At 35.2% G+C, this 19,549-nt stretch overlaps 1 protein-coding gene across 4 annotated transcripts in view; it reads left to right on the top strand.

Annotated features, from left to right (window-relative positions):
* Window positions 1–19,549, top strand: part of LOC115222127 (diacylglycerol kinase delta-like) — an 87,139-nt gene that overhangs the window by 37,510 nt on the left and 30,080 nt on the right. For all 4 annotated transcript variants that reach the window (XM_029792260.2, XM_036511230.1, XM_029792259.2 and 1 more), the window contains 11 exons: window positions 678–760; window positions 3,399–3,507; window positions 4,810–4,949; window positions 5,556–5,613; window positions 11,529–11,623; window positions 12,607–12,703; window positions 13,134–13,196; window positions 14,344–14,457; window positions 15,909–15,996; window positions 16,893–17,111; window positions 19,087–19,152. In XM_029792260.2, the coding sequence (XP_029648120.1) occupies window positions 678–760; window positions 3,399–3,507; window positions 4,810–4,949; window positions 5,556–5,613; window positions 11,529–11,623; window positions 12,607–12,703; window positions 13,134–13,196; window positions 14,344–14,457; window positions 15,909–15,996; window positions 16,893–17,111; window positions 19,087–19,152 (1,132 nt within the window). The remainder of the gene's footprint in view (window positions 1–677; window positions 761–3,398; window positions 3,508–4,809; window positions 4,950–5,555; window positions 5,614–11,528; window positions 11,624–12,606; window positions 12,704–13,133; window positions 13,197–14,343; window positions 14,458–15,908; window positions 15,997–16,892; window positions 17,112–19,086; window positions 19,153–19,549) is intronic.

Raw genomic sequence — 19,549 nt, 5'->3', positions numbered from 1 at the left:
TTTGACAAATTAAACTTAAATGTTGAAGTGAATCGAACGGCTTTTGTGTGTTTCTTAAATGGCTTACAAACACCTTCCCAGCTATAATAATAATAATAATAATAATAATAATAATGGAGGATGAGTTGATTACATAGACCCCAGTGTTCAACTGGTACTTATTTTATTGACACCGAAAGGATGAAAGATATCAATGTTTTGATATCCGAAAGGATGAAAAATATCAACGTTTTTTTGGCCATCTTGGAAATGCCTGAACCACTCATACACTTGTGTGCAGCTCATGCACCCCTCTCCATACACTTCTGCAACTTTGCATAGGCCATGGAGCAGGTCTCACCATGACAGCTTTCTCTGTCATGGTCGATGCAACAGTCACATGCTACACACCTTCCTTCCAAGCATTGCTGTAAATAACAAAAGTGAGCTAGAACATTAACACTCAGTGCGCATGTACAGCAGAGTTCAAGGTCAGTCTTTGCCAAGCAGTTTCACTCTGAGTGCTTTAGCGTCATTACTATGGCAACAGTCTGGATACTTGCTATACACACATACATATATACTCACACGCACCCATATATGTATGTGTGTGCTTGAGTGTGTGAGACACATTTGTTACATGTGTTATTTATATCTCAATGGAAGTTCTAAAATGTAATTTCTTTTTCAAATTTTAGGGTGTTAAGTTTTTACGGCGATTTAAGCAGTTGTTAAATCCTGCGCAGGTCTTTGATCTTATGAATGGAGGTCCATACCCCGGGTAAGTTATTTCATCTATCATCACAACGTATGCTTATTTTTAAAATTTAATTGTCTTATGGTTGAACTGGTATTAAGGAAGGATAGAAAAATATAAGATTTATAAGCCCTAAAATTCACTCCATAATTGCCCAAGGGCATATGGTGTAGTGGTTAAGAGCATGGGCTACTAACCCCAAGATTCCGAGTTTGATTCCAAACAGTGACAACAACGGCAACAGCAGCAACAACAACAACAACATCGAAAAATACCTTAGGAATGAGAACCTAGGTTTGAAATTTCCCCAAGACACCTGATGAAGGCTGGAGGGTATATCAGCTGAAACGTTGTGTTAGCAACAAACAAGATGAGGACAAATATTCGTCAAATGTAAATAGTGTAAACAATGTACAATATCTGATATCCTCCATCCATTTTTTTTTTAAATGATACAATGTGCATTGAAAGAGATTTTGCTGCTGTTTCCTGCAGATCAAGTAATCACATAAAGGCTTAAAACAATCAGTTCTTCTATATTTCTTAGTTTTTATTTACTGTGTTTAGAGGAAAGGGCATTGCCCATGCCTTTAAAGGTGTTCTGAGGTCAGTGAGATTGATTCCATTAATGTTCTGCTTAAACTATTGCAGACTGGGTGTGATGGTTAGTGCTGGGACTCTTGGTGGGTTGGGTGAAAACCACATGGGTAATGAGAAGAGGAGAACCAAAGGAGTTAGGGGTGCCTGAATGAGAGTAACATGAGACTCATCACCTCTGAGGAGGAGAATCCACAATAATAGTGGTAGATAAAAGCTCAAACAATTTAGAAATATTTCTGACAATGAGAAGCTCTAGATATCCTTCTCTTTCTCTTTCGGAGAGGCACTGAGCACTTACACGCACACATACACAGCAGTAACTTCCACCTACCGAATTCAATCACAAAGCTTCGGTTGACTCGGGGCTATAGTGGAAGACACCTACCCAAAGTGCCATGCAGTGGGACTGAACCCGAAACCATGTAGATATGACTATCAAAAGTCATACCTGCTTTTGATCATGATTCCTTAACTTCTGAAGAGATAGGGAGCAATGCTTATTTGAAAACCATTACATCATCTTTTACCTCAATCCTGTGAATATACCAGAAAATTTGTTGTCTAGTGTCTAGTTACAATTGGTACATGGTCCCTTCCATAAACAAAATGTAAACTTTCCTTTCTTTCAGCTCCAGTTTATAATATACACTATGGCTGTGTTGAATTCACCTGGTAAATAAATCACCCTCATCGCTTGTTTAGGTTTGAATAGAAGCAATAGCTTCACCACTTATAACTAGAAACCATTCACACTGTTTCCCACCAATCCTTGTTTAGCCAGGCACACCAACTCGGAGACCATCTCCAGGACAAAGCCACAGAGGCAATTGTTCATTGTATTTACACCCCAGAAATGTTATCGGTTTTGTTTCTTAACAGATTTTCTTTCCTTTTGCCTTCTCACATTATTCTGCTAGTGAAATTAATGTTCACATTTTATCTTACTCTCACTAGCGTTATTAAGTTGAACATTTTACATATTCACCAATATTTTTTTTACCCTCTTTTTTTGTAATATTTTTCTGTTAAATAATTCGTTTCATTGCATAAATATTTCCAGATTATTGGTAAAGAACTCAATACCATTAGTTGTTCCAAACTACTCACTTTACTGTATCTAGTTTGGTACTTCACATTTAAGTATTCAAATGTTGCAAGGATTTATTTCATCCTTCATTTCTCTGGGATCCACAGAATATGTGTTACGAATGAAATTTGATTCAACTATTAATATATTCTTTCTCTCCTTGCATAACAATGATTTGTGTCATTTTTTAATAATTTTGTCATGAGGATATATATAGTATTTTTGTTGCCATGAAAAGTGGAGGTACAGCTGTGGCTAAGAAGTTTGCTTCACAACCACATCATGGCTTTAGGTTCAGTCCCAGTGCATGGCACTTTGGGTAAAGGTCTTCTACTATAGCCTTGGGCTGACCAATATAACCTTGGGAATGGAATTGATGGAGTTAAGAGACAAAAACTGAAAGAACCCCATTTTGTGTGTGTGTGTGAAAACGAGAAGGAAAGATTTTTTTTTAAAGGATTGTAAAAGATGTTTTTGTTGATAACTTTTATCCCTCTTTTCCTTCAGTTCAAGTCTTTGATAAAACAAGAACCATTAATACGTACCGAGGTTAATTTATTTGGCTGTTATCATCTTAATACAAATTTTGATCTAATTAATTAAATGAAATCAATTAAGTCTCTTGGCAGTTTGGAATCTTCGACATAGTTACATTCTTAGATAGAATCTGTTTTCGTTTTCCTGATAATATCTCATACAAAGAAGAGTCTCATAGTTTTGTTTTTTTTCTTATATCTTATCATTCTGTGGTTTTACGCCTGTACAGAAGATCAACACATGAACATAGGACACAAAATAAGGCTTTATGTTTTTGTGTTACTGGTTGAAAAAAAAAATAGAGTGAGTTTGAATTTCAAGTCTGAATTTTTTTGTGTAATATTTTTATTTTTTTGTAATATTTTTTTTTTTCAGAAAATTACATTGTCTTTTAAAAATAATTTCAGTTGTTCTGTATTTTTCTTCTTTTCTTTGCAGTTTAAGGTTGTTTCAGAAATTTAACCAGTTTCGAATTTTAGTGTGTGGAGGAGATGGAAGCATTGGTTGGGTTTTAACAGAAATAGATAAGTTAGACATACATAAACAGGTATGTTTATTTCTGTATATATATGTGTGTGTTTATATGTGGAAGTTGGAGTCTTTGAGACACAGGGGACTGTGTATGAAAATGGTCTACGTGGGTATATAGAGTGAGAAAGATAGAGAGAAAAGACAGGAACAGGATAGGTGTGGGAAAGAATGAAGGAGAGTGAAAATAAAATAGCAATCAAAAATAAAGATAAGATGTCAGTATTATTCTTTGTAGGATCGGTTTGGGGTGAGAGGTCAGGGATTAAGGTTTTGGTAAAGTGGAGGTGGAAGGCATTTATGGCTATTAATTAAATAGATGAATTCTAGGTTTGGGGTGGACAGAATATTTAGTTCAGTGTCCCCACTCCCAAAATTTCAGGCTTTGTGCCCTTAGTAGAAAGGATAATAATAATAATAAATAATAATAATAATAATAATAATTAGGCAGCAATCTGGCAGAATGGTTAACATGCTGGGCATTTTGTTTGTTGCTATGTCCTGAGTTCAAATTCTGCCAAGGTTGACTTTGCATTTCATCCTCTCAGGGTCAATAAAATAAATACTAGTTGAGTACTGGGATTGATGTAATTGATTTACCCCCCCACCCAAAAAAAAAATTGCTGGCCTTGTGCCAAAATTCGAAACCATTATTAATTAAACCATGTTGGCCAGACTCTCAGTGTCCCAGAACTCTGCACCACAAACTTTTGGGGTTACGGGAACAGCTGTGGACAAAGACATTTAGGAAGCATCTATTTTATACATGTGCTTTTACATGGCTGTGAATGGAATGAGATGTAGTGTAGTGTGTGTGTGTGTGTGTAGATGGGTGGGGGAAGGGGTATCTTGCAGCCCTTTCATGAACTCTGAGATCCTCCTAAACTGTTGAGTCTGGAATCGGTAGAAGTGGGTTCATCTTGTAAGGTTACTGTTTAATCTGAATTATTGTTTATTAAGAGCTGGCTTGAACCCAAGGACAATAGACTTGTTCCAAAGGGTTGATATTGGTGAGTGAATGTGTGTGTGTATGTGTGTGTGTGTGTGTGTGTGTGTGTGTGTGTGTGTGTGTGTGTGTGAGGGAGAGAGAAATAGCAAAAGAAAGTTTGGGGTGAAGCCAAACAGATTTGTCTGAGATACACCAAATGTTAAAACTGACTTTTTCCTTCCTTTGTTTTTCATTTATATATATTTGTTTATTTGTAACTGTTTTTATTTCTTATTTTTTGTAATTTGTTTTTTTCAAATTTGTTTTTTTTTACTTTTCTTTTTTCTCTCTCTCCCTCTTCCCTCCCCAAACTCCTCATCTCCTGTGTTTCAGTGTCAAATTGGAGTTTTGCCATTTGGTACTGGAAACGATTTAGCAAGAGTCTTAGGGTGGGGTTCAGCTTTTGATGATGATACCCAGCTACACGCTTTGTTGGAGAAGCTGGAACATTCTCAGATCAAGATGCTGGATCGGTATGTATTGAGCACGAATCAACTTCTTAATTACTGGTTTTTATTTGTAATAATTTCATCAGCAATCCTAATGCAAACCTACCAAAAAAAAAAAAAAAAAAGTACATAAAACTATCATAATGGCAACTGCCTTCATCTACCCTATATACCCTTAACCCTTTCGTTACCAACCTGGCTGAAACCGGCCCTGGTTCTGAGTACAAATGCCTTGTTTTCATAAGTTTTGAATTAAAATCTTCCACCAAACCTTAGTCACAATTTATGTTCTTAACACTAGCTGAATGATAACTAAGTTATTTTACTAAATTCTTTGTTATTTTTAAAGTAATTGAAAGAAACACAGAGCATCTCAACAGAAATACGGTAACGAAAGGGTTAATGACATATTGCCTTCATATACATTCTACCATAATAGCTTAGAGGCTCATCTACCTTCATTAACAATGTTACCACTATGAATAAGGATTTTTTTCCCTTTCATTTTGTTTTCCCTATATTAATAACAAGAAGAACAATAATAATAATGTATTTTTTTGTTTTTATTTCTCTGTTTGCATTGAAACTGAAATTGAATATAAACTTACAAAAAAATTCTTCCTCCCTCAGATGGAGTATACTGACATATGAAGGTACCATGCCTACACCCAGAAAATTGTCTCAACAGGTTGCTATAGTAGCTCAGCTTCTTCATTCTTTCATTCACTCATTCATTCATCAATTTATTTATTCATTCTTTCACACTATTTTCTTTTATTTCCCTGTTTTTTTTGTTTTTTTTAATTATTTATCCACAATTAACAATTACGAAACAATGTCTAACATTAAAAACGATGTGGCTGTGTGGTAAGTAGCTTGCTAACCAACCACATGGTTCCGGGTTCAGTCCCACTGCGTGGCATCTTGGGCAAGTGTCTTCTGCTATAGCCCCGGGCCGACCAATGCCTTGTGAGTGGATTTGGTGGACGGAAACTGAAAGAAGCCTGTCGTATATATGTATATATATATATAAGTGTGTGTGTATATGTTTGTGTGTCTGTGTTTGTCCCCCTAGCATTGCTTGATAACCGATGCTGGTGTGTTTACGTCGCCGTCACCTAGCGGTTCAGCAAAACAGACTGATAGAATAAGTACTGGGCTTACAAAGAATAAGTCCCGGGGTCGATTTGCTCGACTAAAGGCGGTGCTCCAGCATGGCCACAGTCAAATGACTGAAACAAGTAAAGGAGTAAAAAGAGAAAAGAGTATATGTGTATAAACTTCTATGATGGACTCTCCTGTTGGATACAGCGTATGAGTGTTCGGCCTTTGCTGAACAATCTGCACAAATAATTTGTCTATAGTGATCAAATGTTTGTGCTGCACTTTAGCTCGGTCCCTCTATCAAATCGATGTTACCTGAACAGGTGCACAGTGTGGCATGCATTAGGTGTTGGAGTGATCGCAGAGCAAGGTGAGAAGGGTTTTGCTCAAGAACACTACACACCACCTAGACTAGAAATTGAAATCACAATATATATATATATGTATATATATGCTAATATCAAACAGTGAGAATGAGTGCCCAACACTTCATTGGTGGATAAATATTCTTTATTTTATGGGTTAACCAGTGGTTTCATGTAGAGGAAAATCTCTCAACAATTTTCAAGCCTGCTACATAGAAATGTTGATACTTGTCTCCATCATGGATGAAATTACATGAAGCTACACGGGACTGCATGGGATTTGGGGATAAACAGATATACAGATAATCTTATTTATTTATCCCCAAATTCTGTACTGTCTCATGTAGCTTCATGTACTTTCATCCAAGATGGAGATGAGCACTAACATTACCATGTGGTGGGTTCTGATAATTGTTGAGGGATTTCTCTCTACATGAAACCATTGGTAGCTTTGTTAACCCACAAATAAAAGGTCTATTTACACACACACACTCACACATACGTTTCATTTAATGCCTATTTTTCCTTGCTAGGATGACATAGGTAGTAACTGAAGCGAAATTTTTACTGGTGATGCTCCCCTCTTGCTACCAGCCCTTGTTTTCATGTAAAGGGTTTCAGTATTTTATCTACGCTAGTTAGCTTGTTGTTTAAGTCATGGATAACTCCAAACCTTACAAAGCATGTTAATTATATAACAATGTGGATTTAATTGCTGCAGCTGTGCCATTGTCTCTCTCTCTTTACAACTTCATCATGACAACCCTGTAAACTTCTAGATTTTGCAGAATAAATCGACTGGCCTCCGTGCTGGTGGCACGTAACAAACACCAACCGATCGTGGCTGTGCCAGCCTCGCCTGGCCTCTGTGCCGGTGGCACATAAAAAACACCATCCGAGCGTGGCCGTTTGCCAGCCTCATCTGGCACCTGTGTCGGTGGCACATAAAAAGCACCCACTACACTCACGGAGTGGTTGGCGTTAGGAAGGGCATCCAGCTGTAGAAACACCGCCAGATATGACTGGCCTGGTGCAGCCTTCTAGCTTCCCAGACCCCAGCTGAACCGTCCAACCCATGCTAGCATGGAAAGCGGATGCTAAACGATGATGATGATTTTGTAGAATAAGGCTAGAGGCTGAATGAAATTGGAGTGCAGCAGTTACTGTCTCCCTGCTCTTATCTCTCTTCTTATGCATTCCAACACAGTTTGAGACTAATGAGGTTATTGGTGTCAGTATTTTTGGTTCCTGGTTCTGCTGACTCATGCAACAGATAACGCTTGGAAACAATCTCTACGTCCACAAGTCACGATGAATTCAAAGAGAGAGAAATTGGGGCACAACTTCTACAATCAAATTTACATTTAATTTTGAAGGCCGCTGAGATCTCAAGTTCAAAATTCTTGGACGAGTATTCAACTAGAGTTGGCATCTCTATAAAGATATCTTAATTTCCATATGCTTTTTCATTTATGCCTACCATGTTTGATAGCATACTGTTAAAGCTGAACCTTCATGAGGGGATGCATGTGTATGTGTGTCTGTGTATACATGTGTGTACATATGTGTGTGTGTGTGTGTATATATATATATATATTCGGTAAATAATGGTATTTTATATAAACTTAAAGCTTATAAGCGATCACCATGTATTGACTAAAGAAAATAGTCTAATATTGGGGCATATAAGCCCTTGGTAGAAAAAAGTGGGTTTCCTGTATGCATGGGACTCAAACCCATACCTCATCACAGAAAATGCACACACACACACATATACGTACATGCATACATATATACATTCATACATACATATATCTTTTTGGGAACTGGATCTTGAAGCACATAAAGCTATCAACAATAGCTTCGTGATCCAGTTCCCAAAAAGAATTATTTCACGTTCTTTCAAAAGTTTATAAATCCTTATGACTTCAATAATATATACACATCCATATGTATGTATATATGTATGTATATGTGATATAGCACATGTATATAAATAAACAATTTAGCTTGTATGTAGAACATAACATACATACATGCATACCAGAACATAATATATATAAACAACATACTATACATCATATAAACCTACAAGGGAGTGATGTGTTTAATTCAGTTTTTACCCTGTATCTTATTTTAATTCTGTATTTTTGCTATTAGTAAATAGAGTAAATTTGTAAAAGCAATGGCCTTAATACTTTTGTTGTTGTTTAGTTTTATATCAGCCATGATCAAGCAGAACAATTCTGTCCCAGAATATATTCAGTGTGTCTTTTGTGCACACATACTGTATCTTGGGTGGCTATATTTAATGTGTTATTGTTTTCTTGAGACAAGTGATTTGAGGCAAGTTTAGCTGCTATTTCTAGTAGGTTGTCTAAGCACCTTGAGGAACTCTACCACAGAGGTTCCCTCAACCGAACATGTAGTGGCTGTAGCGTTAAGTAGGGCATTCACCTGTAAAATCTTGCACTTTAATTAGTGCGTGTTTTACTAATTAGCGCAATAAGGTTTGAATTGTTTATTGATGTGTGCAGTTGTCATGGTGACTGCTTGGGTCAGATCACATCATAATTTCAACAGAAACAAGAACTTAGACAAATCCTGTCAATATGCATAGGTTTTGTGAAGGTAGGAAAATACCAACTGTTTGTAGGGGAGAGGTATAGTCAAATAAACAAACCAGGTACTTATTGGCTCAATGGTCACTAGGTTTTCGACTCTGAATATAGAAGAGTGAGTTAAATACTCTAAAGTACTTAGTTGGTACTCCATCATCATCATCGTTTAACAACCGTTCTCCATGCTAGCATGGGTTGGACGGTTCGACCGGGGATCTGGGAAGCCAGAAGGCTGCACCAGGCTCCAGTCTTATCTGGCAATGTTTCTACAACTGGATGCCCTTCCTGATGCCAACCACTCCGTGAGTGTAGCGGGTGCTTTTTACGTGCCACCTGCACAGATGTGCCACCAGTTCTGACGTTTTACTATTAATATTGGAACCCCACAGAGCACCTATGGGACCCTACATTAGCATACTGCACTGTACTGTTTGTACATTTTATTATACTGCATTAGTGCAAGCACTGTACTGCATTAGTATACTGTATCATCTTGCATTAGTGTACAGTATTGTATTACATTAGTACACTGCCCTATACTATGTGAGTGTGTTGTACTGTCTTGCATTAGTACTCTGCACTGTATTATAGAAAACAGCACTGCAATATTTCGGTCCTCAGTTGTTCACTTTAAACAGTGTATGCTATGTATATACACTTTAAACAATGTATATATATATATATATATTGCAAAGTCTCAACCATCTTTAACTTTACAATAAATGTCATTCTACCCAATCTTAAGCCACTCCATTAGTAAATGTTCCAAAATTTATTTTTAAACTTGCTTTAAGATAATAACGTCCCTCAAATTTATATATATTTATACACACAATATATGTATGTATGTATGTATTTATTTATTTATTTATTTATGTACATACGTTCATACATACGTACATACATATGTGTGTATATGTATGTATGTATGTATGTATGTATGTATGTATGTATGTATGTATATATATATATATATATATGTATGTGTGTTTGTAAATGCACATATAATATGTGTGTTGTGTGTATATGTGTGTATGTATACATCCAACCCATTTTAGCATGGAAGGCAGATGTTAAACAATGATGATGTATATAAACAAAGCAGGAAAATAGAAATTTCTTGGTATCATTCCTTCTCCATTCCATGTGTTTCATTTTCTTCCCGGGATCACAAAGATTTACATGTCGGAGAGACGTGTAAAGGATTTCCTGTTATAAAATGTTTTTGTCTGATGATTTCTCCAACTTATGTAAATGGAGAATAAATAAGACCGAAAAATTTTCCATTTTCCTGTTTTGTTTATTCGACAACTCTGCAAACGATATTTTCATAACACTCAATTTTAATGTTTGTTTTAATTTATATACAACAGTAATTAAGGATGCATATTGATTGTGATCATGGGATGAGCAAGATGTGCTTCGAGAGGAAGCAGATGGGATTTACCCTAAACACCTGTAAACTCCTGTATGTATATGCGTGTGCATGTATGTATGTATGTATGTATGTATGTATGTATATATACACATATGTATGTATGTATGTATATATACACATATATATGTATGTATATATACACATATATATGTATGTATGTATATATGCACATATATATGTATGTATACACATATATGTATGTATACACATATATGTATGTATACACATATATGTATGTATACACATATATGTATGTATACACATATATATATGTATGTATATATACACACATATATATGTATATATACACATATATATATGTATGTATGTATGTATGTATATACACATGTATGTATGTATGTATATATACACATGTATGTATGTATATATACACATATATATGTATGTATATATACACACATATATATATGTATTTATATATACACATACACACGCACACGTGTGTGTGTGTGTATGCGTGTTTGTATATGCTATATATAGACACCCTAATAGTATTTTGAAATTTTATCACATTGAAATTTCAAATTGATAACACTGAGGAATTCTTTGTAAACCAAATTCAAAGAAGAGACAAGAATTTACATACATGTATTTTGAATTTGGATTTTACTTCCAATTTTTTTTCTCTCTCTCTCTCTCCCCAATTTCAGTTTACAAAGAATATCTCAAAATGTTATCACTTTGTAATTTCAAAGAATAAAAATTAAGGATAGAACCAAAGCAAAGGGCTTAGAATCAAGTCATAATGTCCATCAAGTGGAATATCTGCAGAGTTTATCCTATATCATACAACACTATTATTCTTTTTCCTCTCTTCTTATCTTTGCCCCTCTCTTTGTTTCCATATCTTTCTTTTTCTATCTATCATTGCTTGCTTTCTTTTTTACCTTTTTTTCATCCCTTCATTTCTTTTTAATTCTTTTTGTTCTTTCTTCCCTTCCCTTTTTAATTCTTTTGTTCTTTCTTTCCTTCCTTTTTTCATTCCTTCTTCCTTTCTGTCTTATTGATTGATCGATTGACTGATTACCTTTTTTCTTTTGTCCCTTTTCTTCAGTTTGAAGGTATTGGCATCTATGAAGACAGTGTGGCTGACCATTTGTCTAAAATATTGCATTCCACAGACCATACTGTTGTTATAAGATCTGCCAAGTATGTATCATTTCTTCATTTTTTCCCCTTTTGAAAATGTGATTAATTCTGTAATTTATTGTGAACATAATGCAAGGCTAAGACGATGGTAGTGGTGGTGGTGGTGGCTGTGCAGTCATCATACAGACTCAAATTCAAATTCTCTGCCTTCCTCATTTTACCTCTCTGACAAAATCACAATTCACACATGATATTAATAGAAGAATGATACTCAAAAGGAATGATAGAACAAAGACCAGTGTCGTGCTGGAGTGAGAAAAATATATGCTTATCGAGTGTATGTGTGTGTGTGTGTGTGTATATATATATATATATATATATATATAGGGAGAGTGTATGAAAAAAAACAAAAGACGAAGACAGGTGGTGTACAAAACAAACAGATGTATTAGTATAACGCTCAGGAATAGAAAAAGTCTTTTATGTTTCGAGCCTATGCCCTTCTACAGAAAGGTACACAGAAAAACACAAGGAGAGAAGAAAAATGTGTGTAGTGGCTAATGGTCTATCATGGCGACTGATATATATATATATATTTCAAAATGTAACCGTCTTCCTTTTCTCTTGGACTTTCTTCTGTCTCCTGTTTCTGACAAAGAGCTTTGCTCGAAACATAAAAACTACCTTTCTTTCCTTCTGTGTGTCTGCTAATACTTTGCATGTACCACATGCTTGTGTTGTTGTTTTTTTCCTTGTGTTTGTTCTTCATTTTATATATATATATATATATATATATATATAAAACATGGTAGCACTCTAATGACTGAATGACTGAAACAAGTAAAAAGACAAAATATAAAGAAACCCTGGGATTGAGCAGAATTGAATGAAATGACAGTTGTATACATTCCTTTTTCCTGTTTGTGTTGTTCTTATCAAGTTCCAGGAATGTTGTTGGAGTAGAAGAAAAGCATTGCTTTATTACGGCTGTTATGAAACTTGCTTCAGCGATCAAGCTGATATCTTCAACCTTTATTTTTCAGGGTTTTATGTGAAACTGTGAAAGAATTTGTATGCAAGGTTGGGCAGTCCCAAGATGGGGATGGAGAAAAGGCTGGAGAGACATCAATATCATCTAAAGTAATTATTCTTTTTTCTTCTCCTGTGTAACATTATGATTTCCATGAAGGGACGTAATACTTTAACTGTCTGTCCCCTTGGCACCACCGGCTGAGGTGTCATGTGACTTTTTGCGCTTCTTTCAGGGGAGATAACTTTGTGAAGATAATAAAGAGTGTCATTTGAAATATTTTGTATATTTGTTTATAATTTGTTGAATGAAAACTTTATTTTAGTTGAAATTTTAGTTTTTGATTGTAAATGGATAACGTAGTCTTATTAGTAGTTGCCTGAACAAAAGATGGAATGGTCTTGCCTTGAACATCTTTGATCATAAGCCTGCTTCATCAGGCTGAACAGGAGTTAGACAATAAAACAACCTTTGAATAAAGGTTTTGTAGAAATTGTTAGATGTTTGAAATTATATTGCTTATATTTTCTGTGCTTTCAGTGTAATATATTAAATGAAAAGCTGGAAAGTTTACTGAAGACATTAAAAGATGAAGCTCTCATGGTAAGATCAGTTTATTCTTTACACACCTCTCTCCACGTCTTGTTCTTTTCTGTGTATCATCTTTTTACATGTCATATTTAACATATAACATAAGGCTGTTAGGCTCATGATCGTAAAATTGCGGATTTGATTTCTGGACCCAGCAATGTGTTGTGTTCTTGAGCAAAACACTTCATTCCTTTGCTGCCACTGATTCAGTTGCAAAGTGCAGTGTAAAGTTATTTGGTTGCAGACCACCTTTGAGTCTTTTTATTATCACTGGGTCAGAGATAGTTCCCACATGGTAACATTGATTTCAAGGCCTTTCCAGATAAGTGATTGGTTATTCAAAGAGATCTAATAGATTGCAAATTTATTCTGTCCAGTTACCTATCGGCATAGTTATCATTGGCAAACTCCAGAGGTGACACTTTCATCTCCCCTTAGCCCTTACGTCACGCAGTTGTTAATGTTTATTTGAGTTGGGTCATGCCCTTCCAATTGCTATAGATCTGTAATGTATCTTTTGGCTGTGCCTGTCACCTGTATGATGATGAATCCTGAATTGGGGAATGGTAACGATTAGGATAGGGTAGCTGGGTGCTTATTGTAATCATTCATCTTTTGGTTTCCTGTAGCTTTGCTCTCTTTTACAAACCCAGTGATCATACATATATTTCCAATTTCAGAGAAATTTGAACAATAGATACAAGACCCAAGTTAAAAAGATTCCCAACAATTCAACTTCTTTGGTTGACTTTAAGACACACTGCCAATAGGGGCCTTAGCTCCCACATTTTAGGGCTCCATGAGCCCCATTTTTCAGGAGCAAAACTTTTCAATAGGTTCCATAAGATTTGGATTTTGGAATCTGGGCATAAAAATGAGTAATATGGGATAAATGTGTCATGATTAGAATTTTTTGTTAGGGTGTGTAAAGAGGGAAAGAAATCACACACACACACACACACACAATTATATATACTCATCAGGCTAAAGATACCTAATGGATTATATATTTATATATATGTAAAATATATTTGTCTTTGCCTTCTTCTTCTTCTTCTCCTCCTCCTCCTTCTCCTTCTTCTCATCCTCCTCCTCCTCCTCTTATTATTATTATTATTATTATTAGATGTGTGTGACATTCATCTCCCTTCCGTTCCAGGTGTCTGCTCAAGAAGGCTGCTTTAAATGCACAAGTGATGATAAAGATGAAGCTAGCTCCCCTGAGAGGGATACAGTCCCAGGAGAGATCACTGGTATCAAGAGCACGAAAGGCGTAAGGGAATTTAAATATCTAAGCATAAAACTTCCAATTACAATTTGTTAATTACTTGAAACTTTAATCAAATCTGTCATCCTCAAATCCAGTAACAATTGCTAGTGTGTTGGTCCTTAAGCAAGACACTTTACTAATACAAGTATGTTTAACAAAGTTTTTATTGTTTATTGTTGTTACATAGCAGAATCAATAGAGTGTCTTGTGGTATTTAGTTTTGTACTTTTATAATTTAAGTTAAAATCTCATTGCAGTTGATTTTTGCCTTTTGTCACCCCATGGTCCAAACCAGGGGTTCTCAACTATTTTTAGCCTATGGACCCCCTTTGATTACCATTTTACTCTGGTGGACCGTCATAACGATTCAATGTTTAAAAACTAGTTTTACTGATACTTCTTTGAAAATTCCTATTTTAGTCTTCACCCATTCACTTGTGTAGGTTTGCAATAGAACTCTCTGAGAGAACGTTTCAGTGGCCAGAAACTATGTAAAACGTGAGACAAAGAAAGCTAATTGTTTCATACGATAAATTCATCTAAAGCAAAATTTCTTCATGGACCCCTAAAATACTGTTATTGATCCTCGATTTACTGTTTTGCTTGCTTCTCCAACCCCCCAATCTTATATGGACCCCAGTTGAGAACCACTGGTTTAACCCTTTAGTGTTTAAACCGGCCATATCTGGCCCAGATATTCTACATGTTTTATATTCAAACTAGCCATATCTGGCCTCTCACACCTAACCTACATTGACATTCTAAGAATAAACTATCACACCTTTGAAACTTCAAAGCTATAAGATAATGTGTGATTAATTCAAAATGATTTGAGTGAAAAAAATATTACATTTAAGAGAGCAATCTAAAGACTAAAGGGTTAAAAAATAATTACCAGTCAAGTATTGGGGTTGATTTAATTAGTAACTGTTAACCCTGATATTTGTAATCTTAATGTAATTTAATGAAACACGATTAGAAGCAATGCCTAGAATCAAGATGTCTTGAAATTAAATGAAACAAAGGCAAAAGTTTTAGCTTGGAGGAAAGAAGACAGGGCTCTTAGTCTGGGAAGAGATCATAGGTCAAATACAAATTAGGAGTCGGTAGAAGTTTTATATGATGCACCAAATCTTATCTATAGGTATACAAGAGATACAGTGGGATCACAGGCAGGGTGGCAGAACAGGGGTAATTAGTGCTAAGAGCATCCATGAAATAAATATTTCAAATGCTTAGAGGAATCATTAGGAATAGGTGATGGCTTCTGTTACCTAGGTAACCTAATTAGCCAAGATCATCTTTACTCTTTACATCCAGGGTCAATAAAGTAAAGTACTACTCAAGTTTGGTTCAGTGCAGTCAACTCGCTTCTCTCCGATCTCCAAAACTGCAGGCCATGTGCCTAAATAATAGAACTGTTATTATTGTTGTATCATTTATATTTATTAAAGATGATTTTCAAGCCACGAGAAGCTCTTATGTGTCGAGCAAACAGTCTGAAGAAAGCTATTCGACAGATTATTGAACACACTGAGAAAGGTTTGTACGCATTATTATCTGTCCTCCTTCATAATAAAATCTTTTATTCAATGTATATTTATGTGTATCATCAAAGGTTACAGAAATTGTGATCTAAAGCCCATACACATTTCTGTGAGTGATATTTGTATGTCTGTATGTTTGCATACATATATATATATATATATATATAGTCAATAATAAAAGGGTAAAATTAATTAATTATTAATTATCAATTTTACCAAGAAGTGTTCAGTATGTAAAAAGACCATTTACGGTATATTTAAAACATTACGTTATATAATTAGGGTTCAGTAAAATAATTTACTTTACCTCTCTAGTAGAGGAAAAAGCTAAAATTTTTTGGCTGCTATTTCTAAAAGTTTGGTGTGTGGTAAAGTAAATTATTTATATATATATATATTATATATATATATATGTGTGTGTGTGTGTATGTATGTATGTATATTTATAAGGCACAGGAGTGGCTGTGTAGTAAGAAGCTTGCTTCCCAACTACATGGTTCCGGGTTCAGTCCCACTGCGTGGCACCTTGGGCAAGTGTCTTCTACTATAGCCTCGGACTGACCAAAGCCTTGTGAGTGGATTTGGTAGACAGAAACTGAAAAAAGAAATTGAAATAAGGTAGCGAGCTGGTAGAAACGTTAGCAGACTGGGCGAAATGCTTAACAGTATTTCGTCTGCCGCTACGTTCTTAGTTCAAATTCCACTGAGGTTGACACTGTGTGTGTGTGTGTGTGTGTGTGTGTATATATGTATATATATATATTCACACACACACTTTCACATAATGAAATACTTAAATGTAATTGGTATACTTAATTTAAAAAAAAGAAATTTTGTGTTGTGTTCCATTTATATTGTGTTACATCCGTACTGTTACTTTTCGTATTGTAGCTGTCGATGAACAGAATGCACAAACTGAATCGCAGTGTGGCCTTATTCAACCAGAAGCTGCACTGGACTCCAATATTCTCTGTGAGCAATCACAGCAGTTTCCCTCGTCCAATTCTGTGCAAGGTTTAGAAGTTTCACAGTCGGTGCCAACGTTTGCAGTCTACACATCTGAATCCAAGCCAGCTGCTAATGCACATCCAGCTCAGTTGAAACTTGCAGGTAAGTCTAGCCATGTCTTAGACTTTATTATTCTATCATGGTTTGTTACTGCATTGGAATCACTAATTTACATTTCCCATCAATATCATCATTCATCATTCCGATCATTTGATTATCATCATCATCATCACAACTGCTACTATTGCCACTCATCATTACTAATTAGTAGTTTTGTATTAATCAACTACTACTTTTTTTGTTTTTGCCATTACTGTTACGGTTAGGGTTAGGTTTAGTAAAATTCGGGATAAGAGCCCCATCAAAGACATTCCACATTCACCCACTGCAGCACAGCCCTGTACTTATGCTGCCAGGTAAAACTGAACCTCTGACTGCCGGTGTCGATCTCCCTCTCTTTTCATCTCTCCTTTTTTCTCTTCTCTACATTTGTGCTTCACCAGTGTGAGTCACTTGGCTTGATATCATCTTTCCAACAATAGAATAAATACAATATCAGCTGGTTTAACCCTTTAGCATTTAAACCAGCCATACCTGGCCAAAATATTCTACCTACTTTGTGTTCAAACTGGCTAAATCTAGCTCCTCACATCTGCCCTACAATGTCATTTTAAATATAAACTACCACATCATCAGAATCTTGAAGCTCCAAGATAATTCATGATTACCGTAAATCCTCGAGTATAATCCGCATTTTTTCCCCAAAATTTCAAGGTCAAAATCCCTAGTGCGTACTATATCAGAGGTTATAAATGAAAAATATTTTCTAAGCAATGTCCAAGTCTCTATTTGCTGTCCGGCAATGTTTATTCAGACGCATTTTGTGATTACGGGTGTGAAAATACCTTAAGCTAAGCCTGAAAGCAATGAAGTCATATAAGAATCATCCATAACTTGCAGTAAGCAACATTTATTAAACGTTATTACTGTTATTTCTTTATTTTCTGCAAGCAAAATGCACAAAAAAGCTACACATTTGCACTATGTGATATATACAATAATAATAAAGGATGTTACCGTATACATTTTTACAAACCAAGGACGTTATAATAAGGGGTGCGTATTATACACAAGGTTTAGGTTTTTCAGAGGTACAGCGCCCTAAAAATCCCCTGCATATTATACTCAAGGGCGGACTATACTCAAGGATTTATGGTAATTCAAAACAATGTGACTAAATAAGCATTGCATTTAACAGAATAATCTGAATGCTAAAGGGTTGAACTTTCCGGATTTTGCAACTAAAGGTGTAAAAATTAGCGATAGGTTACCAAAAAAAGGTTTGGTATACAGAATGAAATTTGTTTGTAAAACTCTTAACACCTAGAAATGTTTGACATTCAGGAGGACATCAGGGTGTATAACATATGATGTCTGGATACTTAGGAGGACATCTGGATGTAAAACCTAAATGTTTTAACCTGCAAAATTTGTACACAAAAGGTCTGTATCTTTACTACAATGTGGGGAGTTCAGTGTTGTCATGGATCAAAGGTCTTATGCAAGGTTTCAAATATTTTCTGCTGTCTGACACTGAAATAATCTACTTTAAATTTTCGTTTTAAACTCATTCAATTCATAAGATCAGATAATTTTTAATTTTTATTGTGTTTAAAAAAAATTTTTTTTTTCAAGTCTGGAAAGAATTTAGAAATTTTTGTTTTGGATACACTGAAACCAAAAAAGCTAACATCTCTGTGTACTGTGTTTCGGGAGTATCTCTAATGAGAATGTGTTTTCATTAAGACTGTTTTTAATGAGATGATGTCTTTATGGAAACTGTGTCTTTAATGAAGCTGTATCTGTGTTTCTTATGAGGTTGTGTATCTAATATGGCTGTCTTAAATGAGGTTGTGTATCTAATATGGCTGTCTTAAATGAGGCTGTGTCCCTAATGAGACTGTTCTCTCAAACGAGATTCTGTTTCTAATGAGGCCATGCAAGATTGTCTTTAATGAGCTGAATATTTGTTTTTGAACATAATCTGTATTTCTTTATTGTTTCCAACATTACGCAGTCTCCTGTTTTGATGTTTCTTCTGAAGCAAGTTCCAGCTGTCTCTGTGTCGAACCCTCGGGAGAAGGTCAGTATCACAAAGTTCAGAATCCTTTTCATTTGTTGACTCCTTCTTACACACACACACATGTACACATTTGAATTTATATATGGCAGAAAATGTACTCATATATATATATATATATACATATATATATATATATATATATATATATACATATATATATGTATATATATATATATATATATATATATATACATATATATATATATATATATATACATACATATCTATGTGTGTGTTTATAAATTTGTTTGCAATTGAGGCTTCATTGCTACACAGTTTCCATTAAACTCTGTGTATCAGTGACACGAAGTCCCAATAATAATAATAATAATGATAATCATAGACACACTAAGCCTTTCGAGTCTTCAGTAGATGTTCAGTTTCTGAGCAGGACCCA

The sequence above is a fragment of the Octopus sinensis genome, linkage group LG19 (genome assembly GCF_006345805.1).
Source record: "Octopus sinensis linkage group LG19, ASM634580v1, whole genome shotgun sequence".
NCBI lineage: Eukaryota > Metazoa > Mollusca > Cephalopoda > Octopoda > Octopodidae > Octopus > Octopus sinensis.
The sequence above is the reverse complement of the archived record's forward strand: the minus strand, read 5'-3'. Positions and strand labels throughout refer to the sequence as shown.